Source organism: Bradysia coprophila (assembly GCF_014529535.1).
Source record: "Bradysia coprophila strain Holo2 chromosome X unlocalized genomic scaffold, BU_Bcop_v1 contig_26, whole genome shotgun sequence".
In the NCBI taxonomy this organism is placed as follows: Eukaryota; Metazoa; Arthropoda; class Insecta; order Diptera; family Sciaridae; genus Bradysia; species Bradysia coprophila.
Window position 1 is genome coordinate 1965464 of NW_023503313.1, and position 22589 is coordinate 1988052.

At 34.2% G+C, this 22589-nt stretch overlaps 2 protein-coding genes across 2 annotated transcripts; one reads left to right on the top strand and one right to left on the bottom strand.

The window, feature by feature from the left end:
• The first annotated feature begins 5872 nt into the window (after window positions 1-5872).
• On the top strand, window positions 5873-9917 carry LOC119069229 (protein mono-ADP-ribosyltransferase PARP3-like). The gene is made up of 3 exons (XM_037173267.1): window positions 5873-6013; window positions 8314-8378; window positions 8444-9917. The coding sequence occupies exon 3, from the start codon at window positions 8479-8481 to the stop codon at window positions 9754-9756; it is 1278 nt and encodes a 425-aa protein (XP_037029162.1). The 5' UTR covers window positions 5873-6013; window positions 8314-8378; window positions 8444-8478; the 3' UTR covers window positions 9757-9917.
• Window positions 9918-14963: 5046 nt separating this feature from the next.
• LOC119069253 (keratin, type II cytoskeletal 2 epidermal-like) lies at window positions 14964-17285 on the bottom strand. The gene is made up of 2 exons (XM_037173307.1): window positions 16995-17285; window positions 14964-16411 (listed from the first exon to the last, which is right to left on the bottom strand). The coding sequence occupies exons 1-2, from the start codon at window positions 17106-17108 to the stop codon at window positions 15656-15658; spliced, it is 870 nt and encodes a 289-aa protein (XP_037029202.1). The 5' UTR covers window positions 17109-17285; the 3' UTR covers window positions 14964-15655.
• Between the last annotated feature and the right edge of the window lie 5304 nt (window positions 17286-22589).

A 22589-nucleotide genomic window follows, 5' to 3' on the forward strand; every position in this document is an offset into this window, starting at 1 on the left:
TTAGACGCTGTCGCTGGTCGCCTTCACTTCGTTCGGGCTACAACTCGCAAAAATGCCTAAGATCTACCGTACACCACAGATACGTAAATTAGATCCCTCAGATGTATTTAATATCCAAAGTTTTCCGTATGTTCTCGAACCGCAGACATAAAGATTTCTTCGAGTCGTGAAAACGTGTACAAAAGTTAAGTTTTATTTCAATACATGCGGTCAGCTGGTCTATATCACTGTTTCATGTTCCTATATAAAGTCTAAAAGTCTTCTTTAAGAAAAAAAGCCACGAATCGAGAGATCATTTAACCCTTTGGCATATATATTCAGTACCGGTTTTTACACATAAATAATATGACTAAGACTAATAATAAGAAGAAGAAAAAAAGAAAGAATTTAAATTCGTTTTCGTTATGGAATGTGGGACAAGGAAGTAAAAACTGATTGACATGAATTATACAACCTTATTTACATGATATATTTTTTAATGGTATGATATATAAATGAATTTAAAGGGTAATATACTCTAAAAGTTGCTTCAAGAATTCAATATTCAAATATTTAATAAAAATTAATAAATTATACAAACATGCAGATGATGATCATATTGTATATGATGGTTGAATATCGAACATTTCAAAATTATTGATGAGAAGCTCACGCAGGGTTATATACCAGAAAATAATTTTTAGAAATCATATAAATATGAGGACCACATAGCATTCAGCTGTTATTTAAATTATCTTTTACCTGTAGACACATTTCTCTTCATAAATTATTATAAAATTCTTTTCGAAATTTGCATCAACTTGATGATCATAATGTGCGGTTGTCGGTTAGGAAGAAATTTTTTTTTGGGTTTAAACAAAAAGAATATTGAGGCCTGAAATTTCACTGTGTGCGCAGACAAATTTCTAAATAGCAACGTCAGCTTACGTAACTACAAGATATGGCGATTTTTTTTCAAATTCCATTTTATAAGCTTTGTAAACATAAACGTAAACGTTCACATTAAATTGGAACGAGTTAAGAAATTTTCTTTGATACCAGTTTTATAGCTAACTGTCGATACAAACGCATTGACTTGTCAAATGCGTCATGGATTTGACCTGAGGACAAACACAAATGAGCAGATTCCTTGTTTATTTTGCCAAGTATGACGTTTGTAGCTCGAGCCAAAGGCGATGGATGCAACGACACTACGCAAAACCATTACGTCCAGGGCCTAAAGTAACATACAAGCTCGTGGTAAAAATCCCCCACAGTCCCCTGTCAATCTCTCCCCCTTTTTTTAAAAATCCCCCAAATCCCCCCCAGTAAAAAGAATCCCAGCAATCAAGAACGACGAGTTTTTTTTATTAGATTTGACTCATAATTGGGAAGTGGATACATAGACACATTTATCCACTTCCCAATTATGCTTATAACTTTACTCAAACAATGAAAAACCTAATCTAAATATTTAGTAAACCGAAAACTGAATTCTCTTTGAACTTTTAGATATTATTCCTTTGACTGTAAGTCATGGGATTTACAAAAGAAAATACACCGTACGTAACACGTTCACTATGATTAAAAATATATGGAAATGTGATGAAAAAACGTTAAATGTTAAAGTTTTGTGCCCTTGTTAACACGATAACTTGAGTAAATCTCAACCGATTTTCAAAAACTTGTTTTTATTTGACGAAGTATTGAAATCCTCAGGTTAAGTTTGAAAATGAACGATATCGGTTCAACCATCTGGTGGTAGTTCTCGAAAGAAGCCTTTTCTGCTCTTTGCTAACACGATAACTGGAGCAAAGTTCAACAGATTTACAAAAACTTTTTTTTTTATTTGACGAAGTATTGAAGTCCTCAGGTCAAATTCGAAAATGGGTGGCATCGGTTCAACCATCTGTGAGAAGCCTTTTCTGCTTTTTGTTAACACAACTGGAGTAATTCTCAACCGATTTAAAAAAAAAATTTGGTGGAGAATAGAATTAATTCTTGATATGAGGTTGGGTTCCAAGATAGACTATGTTAGTCTAACGAACAAGCTGATGTTGCTAACAGAATTTTTGTATCAATTTCAATAGTATTTTTCTTGTTATGTGACTTTGCCTTGTAAACAAAACCGAATAAATAGAACAAAAATTAACGAGTGTGAAGTTTGCCAGAGCGAAGCGAGGGCCGCACTCCACGCGAGTTCAACTTTTATTAAAAACATACGCCATTTTTTGCTGGGGCATTTTATATACAAAGTTTCGAAGATTTTCAGATTCAGAACAGAATTAAATCATCAATGAGAGACTTATTAGACCGTTCTAGTAGTTCTTCTTCTAAATGAGTTTTTGTGGCCATCAACATACAAAATTACATTTCATTGAAATGAATCAATAAATCATTGCCAATAAAAATACTTTTCAGAAGCTCAGACAAGAAGCTGATCAGGGTTTTTAAATATTTTATGTTCTTTTCAAAGCGATCGAATAAATTGTGATATATTATCGTTAGAAACGCAAATACTCTATCGAGAACTCGTATTTCTACTCAGGGTTGTCTTGCGCTAGTTTCGTTTTTCGACAATTTCTGGTCCAACTCTTACAAGTAAAAATTTATATCGAAAACCTATTGGCTAAGAAATAAAGGTAGAAATGTTGTGCCTCCCAAATCGAAAAAAGAATCGTAATGTGTATTGGGTAGGTCTTAGAATAGGAATGATTTTCCGAAAGTTTGAACTCTCTGGGGTGAGTTATTGAGCGAAGGGGGATTTTCGTTTCAATTTATTTTTCTCACAAATGCGTTGACGAAATCTGCATGGAACGATTTTTCAGAATCTTTTGAGCAACGATTTGAAAATTTAGAGGCAAATTCAATGATGCACCAAAACAGCGTTAAAGAAAAACTGCTACCACCGTTTTCTGTTCATTAGTCAGTCTTTGATAAATGCATATCACAATTTTTTCCAGATTCTTTTACAGATTCTCAGAATTTTACAAATGCCTAAAAAAAAGTTTAAAAATAAAATCGCGGGTGCTCCAGCTCCACTTATTACATACAGTTCCTGTGATTTTTTTCAGAATTTTACACACAGAGAGAAATCCTGGATTAGATTTAAATCTTTTTCGGATTACATATAGTCCCAAATTTATTTTTGGATTAAAATCTAATGTTTCGAAAGATTACTTGCATTTAATCTTTCGAAAATAATCTGTCGATGGATTAGATCGAAATCTTCCAAGAGATTTCATTTTTTTTAAATTTTTAAATTAAAAATTGGTTTTCAACATTTATTTGAATATTGAGTCAGATTTACTTGTTTTATTTATTCTGAAATTGGAAATTTTATTTGTTTAGTTGAAATTAAATGTTTTTTTTTTACTTACTTTGATCAGGATTTGAACTCTTTCACCTCGGTACCTCCGTATCTCCAGTCCTGTACTTTACCACTGAGCTATTGGGTTCTTAATCTTAGCGAGATTTAATTTCGAACCGTTGTTACGGAGATTTTAATCTTTCAAAGATGAAAAAATAATCTTCTAAACGAAACCTTTGTACCGACTGAGGTAACCATCATAGTAAACGAGTTCAAATCCTAATCGAAGGCAACATTTTTTTTCTTCATTTTTTTAATAATTCAATAAACGATTATTATATTTCATAAATCTGGATAAGCAACGATAAGGAAGTTGAGCCTGGCAAAAGTATTGAAAAGTAGGAAAATATTATAATAAAACGATATTTTGCGGCCCATATTTAATTGTACAATTGATTAAGAAGTATAACAGACCAATTTGCATGGAAGAATTTATTAAATTTTTAACGATTTTCAACTCAAAAATCAATATTCCTAAAGAAAAGCGAAAAAAGTCTCAAACATTAAGTGTGCTGTGGTTTTTAGTTTTACTTTGAATCGCTAACGTATGACAAAAAATTACACATCTACCATCTACTAGCTTCTAATCATAAACTCTAGATACCATAACAACGAACTTTAAAAAAAAATCGTGGCAAAATGTTATAATCTATCGAAAGATTTAATTTTTGTAATCTTTGGAAAAAGATTGAAATGAAATCTTTAAAAAAATTTAAAATGTTCGTAATCTTTCCGTAGATTAAACATTTAATCCGACTTTTTTCTCTGTGATGCATTAAACCAAAAGCTTGTGCAGAATCAGCAACAGCTGAACTTCACCAGTTGATCAACAAACACACCCTACTTGTATAATATACAATCAAAACACATTCTGTACAACGACAGCCATACGTTTTATGTGCGCATAAAGATGACCTTAATGTATGTATGCCCTGTTTGTAGCTTGACTTTGAATGGTTTTCGATACAAAGTTATTGTCTTTGTTGACCAGCTGGAGATGGTCAGCTGTAGCTGATTCTGCACAAGCCTTTAATCAATTACTATTCTATAGCATCGTTCTAGAGTCTCACATTCTACCTCAAACGTCTATAGACTGAGACCCTTCCAGTTCTTGAGATTGAAGACATTTTCAATTCTTTTGTGAAACATATGAAAAACTTGCTGTAAATATGTTCCTTAGTCCGTAATTTTTTTTTTTTGGAAAATTTTATAGTATAGGACTTGCGTCACGCCCGCTTACTAACGTGCGGGCATGATATCAATTCAAACTAGTAATCAGAATATGTGAAAGCTTACTCGTTTCTTATAAATAATTAGAAGATAATGGATAAACAGAACATAGACTACACGCTCACTCGACTTTCCAAAAAATACGACTGTCTGAGATTTCCCATTCATATGGCTAAAACGTACCTGGTACATCATATCTTTCTAACAAAATCACTTCGGCTTAAGGTTTGTGGTATTCTCTCATCAGAATGAAAAAGGAAGGCCCATCTCACAGAAAAAAGGGCCACCAGAAATGTTTACCCATCCAGGGAAAAATTCTTATTTTAGGCACTGATTACGTCAGTTATTTTATTCACTAAGCCTCTGGGAAAAGAGTTTTAACATGCCATTAAAGTAATTAATCATTTTTTGTGAGATCAGTGAGTAAAATATAAAAGTTGCTAATAGAAGCACGACCAGAGTAAAGTTAACCAGGCAGGAGCGCTGATTTGACTAGGGACCTGAATAATCTAGTAGACTTATAGTTTTTGCGAATAATTTTTTTTTATTTATGTCAGTGTTCATTTCAGTTCATTTTCAAACAGTGTATTAGGTCCCTTATTTGACGTTTCGAAAATGAACCGCTTCTGCCTGGTTTATTTTACTCTGCCGTGCTAGAAGTTATTTGGAAACGGCAAGCGTATCACTTTTAAAACGTTGAATCTGTTACTTCATTTGCCTGAAGTAACATAAATTCGTTTACTTCATTTCCGAGTAAACGTCATAACAACGAAGGTGGTTAATAAGATACATATTAAGGCTTGGAGCAGTGCTATGTTCATAAGTAAATAATACCCCATGACATTTGCTGAAAGATTCAGTAAAAAAAAATCTATCACATTTTACCACCAGTTTTTAAACATCATTGCCATCATTGCCGCGTAGTTCGCCCAAATTTTATTCGCTGTTTACGGGGAATACCACATTTAACTGCAAAATGATCTGAAGTAACCGAGAATATATAAATAGAATGAATAAAAAAAGGAAGATAAGAACGCAGGGCCGCATTCCCTTACGTTCACTCTTTTCAATTTACAAAAAAAATGTATATTCGTGTAACAAGAGGCAATCATCCTAAAATTGTCTACAATTTGATAATTTTCGAATTGTATTTCTAAAAAAAAGTTTTTACACAGCGCAGCTATATTTTCAGTCTATTTCAAGGAAGTTCTACTTTTCGAACCAAGCAAGCATTAAAAATTAAAAAAAAAACTTGACGCCACCCCTGAACAGAATAGAACAGAAATTTGATAGAACGATTCCGTTTGTTTCCAGACGAAAGAAGTTTTTCACTTCGCAGAAATAACTGAGTTGAGACACTCCGTAGAATTAATTCATAATCAGTTAGTGTCGAGTAAAATGTATAATTACTAATTGCTGTGTTGATAATATTGGGTGAGTGTTTTAGATTTTTCATTGTGATTTATTATTACGTCCAGAAAATTAGGGTTTTAATGGTTCCCTTCAACTTCAAAGTTTTAGCAACTATAGAAAAATTAGGCACCAAACTGCATCCGCACCGAAAGAAATTTAGTAAACTGAGTTTCGAAGCCGGTCTGTGAATTTTTTAAGAATTCTACAAAATGGGCACTCGGCAGAAGTTGATCGACACAAATAACCTCGAAAATTTTTCTTTTTGTTATGTCTGATGCGCATTGTATGTACTCATATACTTCGTTGTTGCTTATGGATGTTTAGTTAGGAGCCGGCTTTTCGTTGAGTGCAGGATAGAAGTTTTCACAAGTTATTACCCGCTGTATACATTTTAAACAAATATTGGAATTATACGTTTATTTTACAGAGGCAAATGTATTATCAACAAAGATCTAGGCCCCTACAATTTGCTTTACATGTTTTTGTTTTCCCTACGATCGAAAGTTGCTTATTACACATCTGAAGAAAATAAGAAAATGGGTTTAGGCTTTGGAAAAGGGCCTATTCCCGAAAATTCCTTAGAATTCTTGAAATTATGAATTTTCGGGACTTTTCAGATGACGGTTAAGTTAGCCCAAAAGTTTTCTCAAAATATTAGCAATATCGCTAACCTCAAACGATTTTGCGCTACGAAATAAGTTAGCGCTATTTTGTAGCGCTAAATCAATTTGGAGAAATCTTCAGGCATTTGGTATTTTGAGAAAACTTTTGCAATATCTGCTTTCGTCTGGCATTTTGAGAAAACTCCCTGATATATCTTCTGTACGGCCGTATAGGATTTCGAGAAAAATTTCTGAGAAATCTTCCATACGGCCGTATGGGATTTTGAGAAAACTTCCTGAGAAATCGTCTGTGCGGTCGTATAGGATTTTGTTAAAACTTCCTGAGAAATCTTCTGCTGTGTGGTCGAATAGGATTTTGAGAAAACTTCCTGAGAAATCTTCTGCTGTGCGGTCGAAAAGGATTTTGAGAAAACTTCCTGAGAAATCTTCCATACGGCCGTATAGTATCGGATTTTGAGAAAAGTAAGATTTTGGGATACATACGGTCGTCTGGCATTTTGAGAAAAATTTAAAATTTTGGGAAATCTACGGTCACTTGGGATTTTGAGAAAACTTTCTGTGAAATCTCCTGTACGGTCGTATCGGATTTTGAGAAATCTATAAAATTTTGGGAAATTTACGGTCGTTTGATATTTTGAGAAAACTTTAAAATTTTGGGAAATCTTCGATCGTTTGGGAATTTGCACCGAAATTTTTTAGGTTACGATTTTGCAACGGACTATATGCAATATTAGATCTTACCCACAGGACGAGACTATAAGACTAAATATATTCAGAGGAATTCAGAGACTTAACAGAGCAAAAAGCAAATGGACCGCGTGAAGTGAATGGAGTGAAGCGAAAAAGCTGTTCCGACCTCGAGAGCTAGAGACGGTCCTAGGTCAGGGTGGACTGCCATCATCAGTTGCTGTTCTTAGATTCCTCACTATCACATCACTATACCCCAAGGATATCCTGAGCTACTTATGTAGTTCAATCTTTCGAGACAAATAAAGTCTGTAGCATTCTGGCATAATGACAATGCATGGGTGGCACAAGAGGCCTTCGTACATATCTCTTTAAGCAATTAAATAGACGTCCTGTTTAATATTAATTTAATCATAATCAGTTAGTCTCTTAACTATTACACAAGACAGCATAGAGGGATTTTGGACACTAACACAGGGATCGACACTGTCGACACCAACTGAAATATTAATGTTGTGATGCGACCGTAGATTCCCCAAATTTTAGGGTTTTTTCACAATCCGATACGGAATATTGCAGGTACAAACTGGCAGCAAATGGCAATGGATCGTACGAAATGGAAAGAAGTTGGAGAGGCCTACATCCAGCAGTGGATAGAAACAGGCTGAAAAAGAAGAAGAAGAAGAAGATACGGCCGTATAGAAGATTTCTCAGGAAGTTTTCTCAAAATGCCAGACGACAGCAGATATTGCAAAAGTTTTCTCAAAATACCAAATTCCTGAAGATTTCTCAAAATTAATTTAGCGCTAACTTATTTCGTAGCGCAAAATCGTTTGAGGTTAGCGATATCGCCAACATTTTGAGAAAACTTTTGGGCTAACTTAACCGTCATCTTTTCAGAAATTAATTTCCTAAAATAGGCACTGTTTCAGAAACATGTATAAAATCCTTTACAAAAGAACCCTGTGTTAAAAAACTTAGTTGTTTTTGATTCTTTAATTGCAATTTTAGGCACACCAACGATCTGGTCGATGTAAACTAATCTGTTTTTATTTTCGAGTGTCCAACTTAAAACTGTGAGTTAAATAAACCAGATAAACTCTGTAAATTGTTGGTTACATTTTCTTTTCAATTTTTATAGAAAGACAACCTGATAACGCGACAGCCTTAAAAGAAATGTACCATCACCTAGATAGGCCACAGAATATTCTAAGCCTCAGACCAGCTACTGCAGCGGTGACAAAATATGATCACACCAAAGAAAATATTTATTTGGACCGAATAGCCCGACTGATGCACACTGATCGTGCGACCCTGGATTCGTATGCAAAAATCAAATTGTGGGAAGATGGACCAAATTACCAGAAGGTCGTTAAGTATGTAAACAATTCTCAATATCATCCGAACATCAAACTCACCGTCGTCAACATTCATCGTGTGTGGCAACGTAATCGAGACGACGAAAATTTGTTTCACATTTCGAATCGAAAATTGCTTTGGCATGGGACGAAACGTGCCAACATTCCGCAAATACTCAAGAACGGTTTCAAATTACCGGAACATGCTGGACAAATGTTCGGTAGCGGAATTTACTTCGCTGATCGTATCTCAAAGAGCAGCAATTACAGTGACGTGGACGTTACATTCCTTCTTCTTTGTGAGGTTGGTTTGGGCAAGGTTTATTCGTGTAAAACATCGCATAACAGTTGGAAGAGTGCACCTTCTGGTTTCGATAGCGTTAAAGCAAATGGAACCTATGTTCCTGATTGGACAGATGATGGTCGCTATTTTGGTGCGGAAATTCCTTTCGGAAGAACGGCCAAATGTACAAAATACTCGACACACGCAGTAAATTACAACGAATTCATAGTGTACGATCCGAGTCGCGTTATCATTCGGTTTTTGGTAGAAGTTAACGTTGAAAGGGTGTTGATGTCTAAACCGTTGAATTTAGTTACTCCGAAGAGTCTTCCTGCAAAAAATAAAGGGGATGCAGCGATCCATACGACGACCATCAAATCAAAACGAAGCATCGACGTTCGCTCAACATCAACCAAAACCATTTCCTTGTATCCGGATTCAGGGGCAATTCAGACCACAACCAAGACATTTTCACGAGGCGTCGACGTTCGCTCATCTACAGTTAAAACCATTTCTCGGAATCCCACACTAACTGCAACCCAGGCAAAAGCCGAAGCATCTAAACAATACACCATCCCCAAACCGACAGCGTCAGCAGCACCTATTTCAAATCCTAGTAGTACTTCAACTCTTCGCTGCGCAAATTGGGTACAACAATCATACAGCACTCGTGAAGCATATCCACAAAGAAATTATACTGCGCAACAGCCGTTTTATTCACCTTCAATGTTAAGTGACCCAGTCTATACTCGGTCGTCATACACTCGACGGGAAATCCAGCCGCAACGTGATGCTAGCTGCACAATTCTTTGATGAATTTTAGTGCGGTAAGGAAACTTATAAAATGATCTTTGTGTAATCGTACTGATGAAATTAAAAATTGAAACTTTCTACAACCCTTTGAACGACCATCATTTCGTAGCGATAGCAGGCCGACTTTCCTAACATTTGAAAATGACGTACAATCGGGAAAAATTATAAGTATATTGTCTGAAACCGTGGCTTTGGCGCTAGAGCTCTCGACTCATAAAAGCGAGAGGATCCATGTTCAAATCCGCGGCTGGGCAAGATGATTTTTCCTTCATTCGCTTTCTATGTAACACTCGTAGATATTCTAATAGTCCCTTGCCAATTCGCAACGTTTAAAATAGAGAAGAGGCAGTGAAGAAGAATAGTGAAGAGACAAGGATTTTTATAAGCAAACTTGAAAATTTATTTTAAAAAAAACTGGAGAAAAAAGGTCGACAAATTTCCTGATTCAACAGTTTTCAATTGAAATTCAAAGAAGCAATGCAGCTTCAATTTTAAAAACTTTCGAATAAAATTTCCTATATTTTTGACTTATTGTAAATATTATAAAAAAACTGCTAAATAAACGTGTTGACCTCAAAAAAAAATTCTTCCAAAAAGTTACTCGTTTGTGATCATTCTGTTTGCATATTTTACTGTGGACATATATCGTCTATGTATTGTACTAATCATGAATCGTTTCTCATTATCAATCCTATCTCATCATAGCACATATCCCATCATAGCACATATCCCATCATAGCACATATCCCATCGTAGCACATATACCATCGTAGCACATATCCCTTCGTAGCATATATCCCATCATAGATCATATCCCATCATAGATCATATCCCATCATAGATCATATCCCATCATAGATCATATATCATCATCATTGATCATATCTTATCATCATTATCATATGCTCACCATCACCCGCATCGCTAATAGAAAAGGCTAGTTTGTTCGTACTTAATTGTCACAGTGATTGTGGTAAATACCGTCAAGAAACGCGTAGCTTCGAACAGTATCAAAACTTTGAACACTATTCACATCCTTGTCCGTCTTACACATTCAACAGACCAATAAGTACATAGTGTTCAATATTTTGAAGCTGTTCAAAGTTAAGTATGGTTTCCACTCAACAAAAAGTATCAAGCCTTAGGTCGTTACGTGTCTCTTGACGGTACTTCTGCCTAAATATTTTCTCAATTGAATAGGTTAAAATATTAAACTTCAGGTATTTGTTCAGGCAGCTGGAAGGTTTTATCAAAGGTGTAATGTTTAAAAATTTCCAAACAATCTGTGTAACCTTTCTGAACAAAAACCTTAAGTTTCTCAACCATTTGAACGATAAAGTGGATAATTTCAATAGACATTTTTAGTCTATTCTTTCAGAACTTACATATTTAAAAACTTGCGATTGTTCTAGCATTTCGCTTGTCAAGCAAACAAAACGCGAACAAATTCCTCAATCTATTAATATACGAATACATAACCGTGTATGGTTCATTCCAATCATGAGTGTTTTATACTTAATTCGGAAATGCTTCCTTAACGGTCAATGCAAACTTTATCTTTTTATTAATTTGAATAAAACGGAAGATTTTTGTTATATCAAAAAGACATTAATTTGAACATTTAAGACACACGAAATTACTGGACGAAAAGAAAATGAGAAATAGACGACAGAAAAAAAAACTCTGCGCGAATGAAAAAGGTTCGTAATTGATAGCTTGACCATCGAAGCAATTTGATTTTTGCGCTATTCGATGGCGAGATGTAAAATACTTCAGAAAAGATATAATAATGAATCGAATAGTTTTCAGTAAATAGCCGGGAAAGAAGGTCAATCGAAAGAATGTGGGACTTTTGTTCGCGGGGCCTAGTTGTAAAACTTTCGTTGATGTCAACATTGATGATGTCAGAACATTTATTTTCTCAATAATTATTTATTTTTTAAATAATATGCGACATTCTGTCAACGAACATCCACATTATGTTAATATATATCTGACACTGTACTTAATAATCGTTCGCAAGGTGCGCGTGACTGTATAGCGTCTTGTATTTGATAAAGTGATTCGTTATTAACGGGAACGACATTAAAATACCATTTGTTTCTTAACATCAAATACAATTTCGTAATTTTACTTCGTTGGCTATGAACTGTTTTATTCAAATTGGATTCGTATGATAAACTGAATATTGTGGACAGTAAAAATGAAGACGAACAAGAACTTGCACGAATACAAGTCGATGATAGATTTATTATTACTATTATGAACCCCACCTTGTCACGTTATTGATAATTTCATTTATTCACTAATTCATGCTATGGCCACATAGCATGTGGCTCTCTGATATTTTTATACTTGTTTGATTTTCATATATTGCCAAAGTACAATCTACTACTTCATTTAATATAACAATTTTTCCGGATGTTGACGCGTAATCTATTGCTTCATTTCTTTTTACATTATTAATTTTGTCGTCGGTGTTTAAGTCAGATGAATAATTGTGTGCTCATTTATTGTTAAAATTGTATCCATAACTTATCATCAAAATGAGAAATGACCAAGGAACTCCTTAATTCAAACTGAAAGTGACTTTCCGTAATTTCCGCATATTTGATGTCATCATCTTACAGTGAACGACATCTCAAATGTCTCACTGTCAAATTTTTCTGAGAATTTTATTGTGTCATTGCAAATTCACAATGACATTCTCTGAAAAAAATGACAGTGAGACATTTGAGATGTCGTTCACTGTACTGTCAAAAATATTTTCTGTGATCTACTAACTCGGAATTGAGGGCCAATCGCTAGCTTCTATAACTATGATTTCCGGAGGATTGAACCTAAGAACACAAAATTTTGGTATAAAGCATAGATTTGGTGAAGGTCATTAATGTTCGAAATGTGCGAAAAGTTTTTTCTTTTCGGAAACAGTGTTTCTTCATTTTTTTATAAGGTAGCGTATGGGTGGGTCAGGTCAGGACTGATGAAGTTATCAAAATAATATTTTAACTCCATTCTATAAATTAAAAAAAAAATGCATAACCTTAGACACACAAATGAGTTAAAAACGACTGTATACAGAATTAATCGAAGGCATGCATAAGAAGATAATACCACATGCAGGTGGCAAACACTCACAAATATTTTTCATTTTGGAATTTTTTGTAAAACAGAAAATAAATGTGAACCAGATCTAATAAATTTGAATCCGTTCAGAACTACCCACGTTATCTTACAGTCAAAAAAATCTTTTGGGAATAACTCCGAGATCAATTAATGTTAGAAATTTTTAAGTTTTTATTTGTTCCACACATTCTACATTGTTATATGTTAATACGGTTGGCATTAACGTTCGGACTTACAGTTTCTACAAGCACGCGTAGAGCGAGACAGCTGGTGTGACATACACATCAGACAAGTGTGCAATTTATTGATGAGAATTACGGTACTATTTGTAGCCAGATTCCGCTAGGCTGAATAAGGTGGTGAATAAATATATCTAGCTATGTAATGGATTTCGTGTGCTGATGAAAAGAAGTGCTTGAAACATGAAAAGTACAGGTTTCGACGCATGTAGCATTAGGTGGGTCCAGAATCGTATGGGAAAATAAAAGTTTCGAGAAAGTTGGCGGACCCCGGGGAAAACGAACCTATATGACCCACTGATAAAAAATATATATGGGGCCGATGCGATCCGAGTTGGTTTATGGGTCGCGCAATGACGAAATATGTGAAAAACCACGAAAATGAGGGTTAATGAAAAATTGAACGCAACTAACAGATGCTGAGGTCACTTCTTAAGGTGAGTTGGATTATTTCACTTCAGAATAATCCAAAGAGACCGATTTAATGATTTGTAAGTGCATTCGCAGCTCCCAAGTCAGTCATAGATTCGTAATCTGTTCACTCAGTCTTTGGGTTCTTCCAAAACATTTATGGGATGTGCATCGGATATATTCATGTCTAACGAGAGCTTATGGCATAAGCTTTCATTGCAAAAAGAAATATTTTCGAAAACAATTTTTTTAAGCTATATAGAAATCGATTTTGGTGCAAAAATGTCAGGGTCGTGAACTCAGGCAATTTTCAAATGACTGTTACGTCAAGACACCAACTTGAAACTTATTGTGTGTGGGCTCGTTAGAAAGCCACTGTCATTACCTTTACAACGACACCTAACACTTAATTTAAATAGTGACCTCGCCTGACTTTGTATTACTTGGAAATTATATGTCGATTTTTGTCTATATCGATATTGTTAGGTGTGCCCAGACGATATAAAAATTCCAAAAAGTGGAACCAACGCATTTTTGTTGCTTTTGCATCTAATCTAAGTTGTCTGGACCAAAAAAGTTTGATATTGTCGTTCAAAAAAATTTCTCATACAAAGTAATGGAAAAAATGTATGGAAAATTTCAGTGTTTTTTCACACATTTCGTCCTTGAGCGACCCATAAACCAACTCGGATCGCATCGGTCCCATATACAATTTTTATCAGGAGGCCATAAAGGTTTATTTTCCCAGGGGTCCGCCAACTTCATCGACACTTTTATTTTTTGGACCCCCCTAATGTAGCATGTAATAGCTATTTTGCTAACATGTGCCTAAATGGAAATTTTTCACAATAGATGTGAAAATTGTCAACCCGAGGCGAAGCCGCAAAATTCCAGTTTAGGCACAAGTTAGCAACAAGATTTTATGTATAGTAGTAGGATCTACATTTTTCAAACGTCACTTTTGAGCACTAGTGCGCAAAAGTATATATGGAAATCCATTTACGCACTACTTTGTTCGCACTACTGTACAGAAAACATTTTTTCGCTGATATATTTTACTCCAGTTTTCCTTTAAAAAAAATCGAATCATTTCGACTAGTTTCTTATTCATTTTATTCTACAGACTATGTTGATTGCAATTTCAAAACGATTTAAATACGGATAAGAAACTGCATTTTAAACACAGTATATCGTTTTGACCCACATTCGCCTTTGCACACATTTATCAAGAATATGTAACTCTGAAAATTTGTTAAGTCTGTTAACCGTTGTTGATTTGATATCGTTGATAACTGGTACCTGTGCACGAACAATTTTCAGTTGAATGGAACATGATTTAGAAGAATAATAAAAAAAAAACTGAGACTAAGATGACCGAGCCCGTTCAAACAATGTAAATATTTAATGGACAGAGAGGGAAAGACATTTATATTCATTGATCACTTAAAATATTTAATTAATCGGTTTCGGTTTATTACATAAAATTATTGATTTGATTACATGATTCGGTATCTTTTCGTTTTGAGCTATTTATCGATTTTCTCACCGTTTACATATTTTTTTAAAAAATAGGCAAGATTTGGTTTTGAAGTAATGATACACAGTTATACAGGTAGGAAGAGTAACAGTCAAAGTATTAAGAAAACTAAAAAACAAAAAAATAAAATAAAATAAAAAAAAGAATCGTAGAATTGTAGGCTTAGAAATTATACAGGAGATCTAATTAATATATACAAACAACAGAAAAATGAAGTATGAAGACGCAAAGAACACATATACTAGAGCATATATATATAAGAATTAAGAATAGACTAGAAAGTAAATAATGTAAAGCTAATAAATCGGTAAACATTACTGTAGTAAGCACTTTGTATTGTAAAATTCTACTATTGAGACTAGCTTATAAAGCCCGGTTGAATTAAGTCTTTTGAAGAGTAAACTATTTTGAACATTGGCAATTAATTTGTATTCGAATTATAATTGTGAACTACTCTCTCATTTTTGAAATAAATAAATTAATAAATAATAATAAATTATCGATTTTCATCTTGATATTTTTTTTCTCGTTCGCTTTTCGCGTTCATTTTTTAAATAATAATTCTAATTAACTTTTTGGCTGCCGTCTATCGTCGAGCAACTTTGTGATGCCCGGAATAAGCAATTGATTGAGCTACTGGTGAACTGTGCGATCCATGTTCACCGTATGAATCGTATCCACCGCTGCTCCATCCGCCAGTGCTTCCACCGCCCGAAGACCATCCACCACCACCACCGCTACCTCCATTTGTGTAGGCAATGATTTCTTCGTGTCCTCCATGGCCGCCAGAGTATCCACCACTTCCACCGTGTCCACCACCGCTGCTACCGCCTCCTAATCCACCGAGTCCACCACTGAATTTGGAGAAGATTCCTCGGATGGCAGATGCTCCAGACAAAGCGATTGAGATGATGGACAAGATCAAAGCCTTCTTGGCGATAATTCCGATGGCGAATAGGGCGAATACTCCAAGGATGGCGAACTTAATTTTGAAGATTCCCAACAAAGGCAACAATTTTTTCAAGATCTTCTTCTTCTTTCCACGTTCTTCGACAACGAGGGATCGAACGGATTCTTTGATGTCATCGGGAATGGCGTTGGCCAAGGTTCTGGCTGTGTTGGCAAAGTCCCAGCTCAACGAACGTTCCTGGAAGAAGTTCTTGGCACGGTTGACAACGTAGCTTTCCAAAGCATTTTCACGAGTTTCAACGGTATTGGCACTTTCGATATCAACGGTTGGTTCTTCCAAGCTCTTGCCGGCGCGTTCAGATTTGGCGAGTGAAAGTCCTCCGAAGATGTCGATTTTGGGTTGATCGAAGAACGATTTAGCCTTTCGGTAAACCTGAAATTTTGATTGAGAAAAAATGTTTCCGTTAATAAAAGCATTATCGTTTACATTCCTCTCCCTCTCTATATAGCAATAAAAATTTCTTAATTTCTACAAAAAACAAAATCAATCAAATTCTCGTAAATTTCCAGTTTAAATCAATCGACAAATTAATGTACCAAAAGTCACGGTATCAGATTTGTACGTTTGTGAATGAAAATTGTAGTTTTATGAATGAAATTTCAGCCACGAGAGATTTAAAAAAAAATTGCAAGTGACCATAAAAGCGATTTTTATTAGTCCTTATTTGCAAAACGTATTTTTTTTCTTGCTTCATTTCTCTTCTCTTTTTTTTGCTCACTAATTACTCTTCGCACTTGTCTTGTCAGTCCGGTTTTTTTATATTGAATCAAATTTCAATTTCATTCATATCTCGTAAACACTGGTAATCCATAAAAGTTTGCTCCTGCTTGATATGATTTTTTTTTCTTCGGTCCATTGTTCTTTTCATTCACTTAAATTACATCCTTAGCCATTCTTAACCATTAAAATTCACAAAATTAAATCAATAAAAAAAATTGTTAAATTTAAATCGTACCGCAACTTGAATACACGAAATGGAATCCTTTTCCAAGCAATCTTGGAAACTAGATGATTCGTCAGCAGCGAACACCGCACTAATTAACAAACAAGTCACAATAAAAATCTTCATTTTTTCTCACTTTTTTGGGTATATATCAAACTACAATTTGTTCAGAAACAAATTGAATCAAAAAGTAAATTTTTAACCGAAAAAAAGAACTCAAATATTTGACTGCAATTATGAGATTACGTGTTTATTCGGATAGAACAGTCGTTGCATTGACAACTTCTCCGGCAAAACGTGTTGTTTTTAAAGAAATGGAGGTGTAGGATGACTACATATACAACGCGGTCTCCCTCTCCATTTCTCCGGCTATCTTGTTTACCTAAAAAAAAGTTGTCTGATAAAATAGCTAAATAATAAAATTTTCTAAATTATATATTAATATACACGTATGATGAGATCAAAACAGATTTAGCACTTTACCGTTTATCGATTGAATAATACACCTATGTGTGATGTAGAAAAAAAAGAAATTGATAATGCGACGGATTTTTTGTGCGACTGTGTGCGTTCATCTTCATTTCTCTCAACACGCGACACAAGAAGATGCTTTGTGTAACCTTTTCATTTGTTTATAATTTTTTTTTTCTGAATATAATTATTACAGTTTATGTGTCGTTTGTAGTAGGAGAGTTTAAATACATTTTCGGTGTGGTATGTGGGACAAGGAAGTAAAAAATGATTGACATCAATATCTGTACATATTTAATAATTTTTTTTTTAATTCTGTAAACAATGACCTTATTTTTATCTTATTGAATCAAATTGACAGGGTACAAGTTTTTTAATTTTCGATATCTTTCAGTACAATAAGTATACGGTATCGTCGTTGCTGTGCCATATCTTAGACATTAGATCATATCGTTAGATCAAGTACAAGACTTTTTATCTAATATTCTAAAAAGTTCTCATTATCCCATTTAACCCTTTTTTTGTCAAAAGTTACCTCTGGTTCAGTAGTTATATTAAATAGGGAGTGATACGAAATAGTGAATTATAAGTTTTATGTCTCCTCGAAGTTGAGATCCAGCCCAAATGATCATTTTCTGTTACAGTTCCATGGCGGAAAATATAATTTTTCAAGTTAAGTTCTACGGCACAACCAAACAACGAGCAGAAACTTTGAACTTATTTTCAATAAAAATGTCAATCCCAGTAAAAATGGAATTCTCAATTTGTCGAAAGGAGCTACCACACTCTTCAAAATGCAGTAGATTTTAAAAAATTGAGATCAGGAGTGACCGACAAGTCAAATTTTCAAATTTTCACTTTGTCACACACAGAACTCATTTTTTAATTGGTCGCCAATACCTTAATTCGATCAAGGCTGTATACCCCAAAGTATACAGCCTTGAATTCGATAACAATTTGGAGCTCTTACGAAATGTGACGGTTGTGTATCAAAGCTCCATCAGTGATCATTAATCATTAATCATATTAAGTCGTTAGGCTCTGCGTCTAAAATCTTCTACTTCACTCGTTTCAATGTATTATCTCTTGTTATAATAGGAAGAATAGGTAGAAGCGGTTTATTTACGTCGTTGTTGTCACAGAATAATTAGAATTGTACGAAAATCCTAAAGAGCAATTGAAGAAGAAAAAAATGTTTGCTTTAGTGATGTTTCTAATAAACTGCTTCTGTTTGTCTGGTATCGACAAGTTTTTTTGTTCACTTTCATTGTCCTATTTTCTTAAATGGGAAGAATCATCCATCATTTAATTCTTAGATGATCAAGAAAGTACGTCTTGAAATTCTTCATTTTTTTCCTACAAAAAATACATCGTCTGTTATTTACGACGGCCTCTTTTTATTCAAGCGTCATCTGTTTAATTATCCATTTTTTTGTGGATCTTATTAACATAACTTTCAACCGAATAAAAAAAATATTTGAATACTGTGTTCTACCACAGCTTGTTTTTTGGTCGTGTGATACATAGCATCAAAGAAATGCGTTTTATGAAGCTTAAATAAAGCAATAAATTCTCGATGGAACAGAAGAATATTGTCATATTGATAAGCATATTGATTTAGGGTACGAAATTATTATTTTTTCTTCTTTTCTTTTTAATTTTAGAAATCTTATAAATATTGGTAACTCATCGCATTCATATGTTATTAAGTAGAATAGCGTTCGTTCGATCGGATCGAGAAGCCACTTAAAATCTATATATTGTATATATATTGTTAACATACATATATCACTTTTGCGGTGCACTATGCCGATCGTTTTCTTTTTTTTTTCCAATTTTTATCGAAATGATTCTAACGACTTATCGATCGACCTGAATTCGACTTTCAATATGAGTTTTTTTCTTCTTTTAACTTCTCCACATCTTCAATAACGTACGTTAATAATAATTCAAACCGAAATTAGTGTTATTTTCATATTTGAAAATTTATTAATCTTTTTCTTTGTCTTCTTCGTTACCCGTACATTTTCTTTGATTCATGCACATTTTATATAGATGATGATGAACCATGTCATCGAAGAGTTATCGTGTATTCAATAAATCTAATTAATGAAATTACTTAGCATCGACTTCGATGTGATTTCATTTCTTTATGAATTGCTTCAATTTCTCACGATAGAATCGATTCTTTTTTGAGTAATTAAACATTTCTGTTCTATATGTTAACCTTTTACATTAATGGATGCAATGTTATCCGTAATGTAACGTTACCCGTTCTTTCTTTACCGTTTTCTGCTATAGTTTCTCCATGAACATTATCAAATCGATTTAAAAAAAATAATCAAAAACAATTCGTAGATAAGTGGTTTTGCTTAACAGTGAACTGCCCACAATTTCAATTTCAATTTCAAATGCTAAAGCCTAAATTGTTAAAATCTAATGTATATCAATGCAATGAGTACAATTGCCCCAAAAATCCAGATACCGATTTTTACGTTATGCAACATTATGGCTCGTCATTTCATTTTCATTCAAACAAAAAAAAAACAAAATTCAGAGCGACTTTTAATTCTATCGACAAAAAATTAAATTGGTACGAAAAAACCAGATGTACAGATTCGTTTGTTGTAAATTAAGTCTCACCAATTGATCGTTGGCTGTAGTTTAGCTACATTTTTTTGTCCAGCTTAATTATTGGGTGTTAATTGTTGTTTTTAATTTGCTGTAGGATTTTTAGAGTTAATTTGTTTGGTTTATCGACTGTGCACAAAGTGAGTGGTTAAAAGTGTGAAAATTGGGTGAAATGCTAAAGCGAAAGTAATGATAATTGATAACTGATGATGTATTATTATCGATGTGTCGCATGTACAGCAAAAGAAAGAAGAGCTGAGTGTTTGTACTCATCCATGCCGGTGTTTCATGACGTTAAAAAATATTTTCAAGGAAGTGAAGATCTGTAAAGTTTTTTGATTCAATGAGTGAGATCTGGATTCGAAAGGAGCGAAAGAAGTGAAATCAAACAAATTAAAATTTACGGCAATATCAGCGGCATCTCATTGAAATGAGTAGAAGTGTTTTCGTGACCTCCAACCGAATTTTTCTGTGGAACATAGCGATACATTTTAACCCTCACTCTGTACCAGCTTTTTATTCTACAAACGTCGAACGTATCACGCCATGAATCTGTTTCAATTGTTAAAACTACTTTCAAGTGTCAGATGCAAAATCTATCACTTCATTTGTTTTAACACATTTTTAGACCCGTACGAAGTACTGGGGTCTTATAGGTTTACGCATACGTTTGTAACACGTCGAATTGGACTCCCTGAGTAAGGGGAAACCTATTGTGGTTGTCTAGAGATGCCAAATCCGCGAAAAAAAATGTCCGTCTGTCCGTCTGTCTGTCTGCACGAAAACTTGAGTAAAACGCATCCGATTTTGAAAATTCTTTTTTTTCCCGTTTGGTAATGTCAAAAGACAGGCTAAGTTCGAAGATGAGTGATTTTGGATCGACCCCTCCCGAGCTGTGGCCCAATAAGTGCTTTACGGTTTTTCGAAGATATCTCCGGACATTTAAACGTTAAAGTGATACGTCAAATAAAAGGTATTTACATTACCGATCGACAAAAAAAAAGTTTATGGAAATCGGATGACCGACTCGTGAGTTAGACCCCTTGGTGTGGAACAGGCACAGGGCGGCAAGCAGTTTTTGCTTGTAGGTCGGCCACATTTGAACATATTTCGTCTGTTTTAGCTTTATTAGATAGGTATTGACCGTACCAATCAGGGGAAAAAAAATTTATGAAATTATGTTCTCCGGAGCGTGAGCTAGGTCTCTTGGAGTGAGCTCTTATCTGGCTACTCGGAAGTACAGTGAACGTGGTGTATTTTGACAATATCTCGAGTAAATTTTGACCGAATTTCATGAATTTTTTTTTGTTTGAAATGTATTAACGAATGTAAAGCGTCGGTACTATTTCCGGTCTCCTAACAAAATGGCTGCCGGCGGCCATATTGGATTTTAGTAAAATAGAAATATCTTGGGGAAAATGATACTTAGAGAGTTTCTGTTAACATGGAAATAATTTGTTATGTGTGTGGGGTTTCAGGGATTCCATATACGGACATCTATATATACCTATATACAGCTATATTGAGCTATATACAGGCATATAGAGCTATATAATAGCATATATTTATCTGTGAAATGTTTATTTATAGTGAAATATAGTTAAATATAGCGGTATATAGCTGTTTAAATAGGAATTTATGAAATTTGTCTTCGTACGGGGCTGTCTATATTGCCTCCGGCAATTTAGTTGTATATGATAACAAGGCAAAGAGTGGATAATGTAAGTGATTTTAAAGGGAGAATAGTTTTTCAGCAGAGAAGAAAATGAAGTAAGAGAAATGAAGAGTTTCACATTAAAGGCTTTTGATACGAATAGGTGTTTCGTACGGGTCGGCGTTAGCTACGTTTTCTTCTGTCGATAGCAGATGACTTACCGCTACACTAACAAGATATTTTACGCTCACTATACTTACATCTTTTACCATGCCTAAAAATCGTTGATCTTATAAGAACCTTCATTTCGATTCTTCATATTTTGAGTCTACATCAGCTTATAAAAAACTCATTAAGAATGTTGCGCCACATAATGGTATGCAGTAGAAATTGTTGTCGACTAATTAGATTCATCCAATAATATTATAAAACCATAAGGTTAAAAGAATGGTAAGACCCATATTGTAGATCAGAAGTTCAATAACATTTACCAAGCAAATGCACCTCATTCTGTACATTCTCTGCAAAACAGTATGACCAATTGACTTTCATTTTCAACGGGAAAACATTACAAGTTTTAGAAAATAAAATTTATAATTCACGGTTTTATTAAACATTACCAAGTGCAGTGATAATATTGAACAAGGTCTTTAATAATGCACATTTCATAACAACATCAGCCACACGTTTTTCTTCACTTTCATGTTGGTTAATCGTACAACGTAAGACACACTGTGCAAAATCTAATACATCAATAAAGAAGATAATTGATATAAAGACGATGCAACAAACAGGAACTTTGGTCTTTCGTTTATTTAAAATCGAAATGAAAAGAGAGGAGCTACAGAAGT

Bases quoted from the DNA above. Each gene is read 5' to 3' on its own strand.
- LOC119069253 (XM_037173307.1), bottom strand. From the start codon at position 17,108: ATGAAGATTTTTATTGTGACTTGTTTGTTAATTAGTGCGGTGTTCGCT. The intron at 16,412-16,994 runs GTACGATTTAAA...TCAAAATTTCAG, and splicing joins TTTCGTGTATTCAAGTTGCG to GTTTACCGAAAGGCTAAATC.
- LOC119069229 (XM_037173267.1), top strand. From the start codon at position 8,479: ATGTACCATCACCTAGATAGGCCACAGAATATTCTAAGCCTCAGACCA.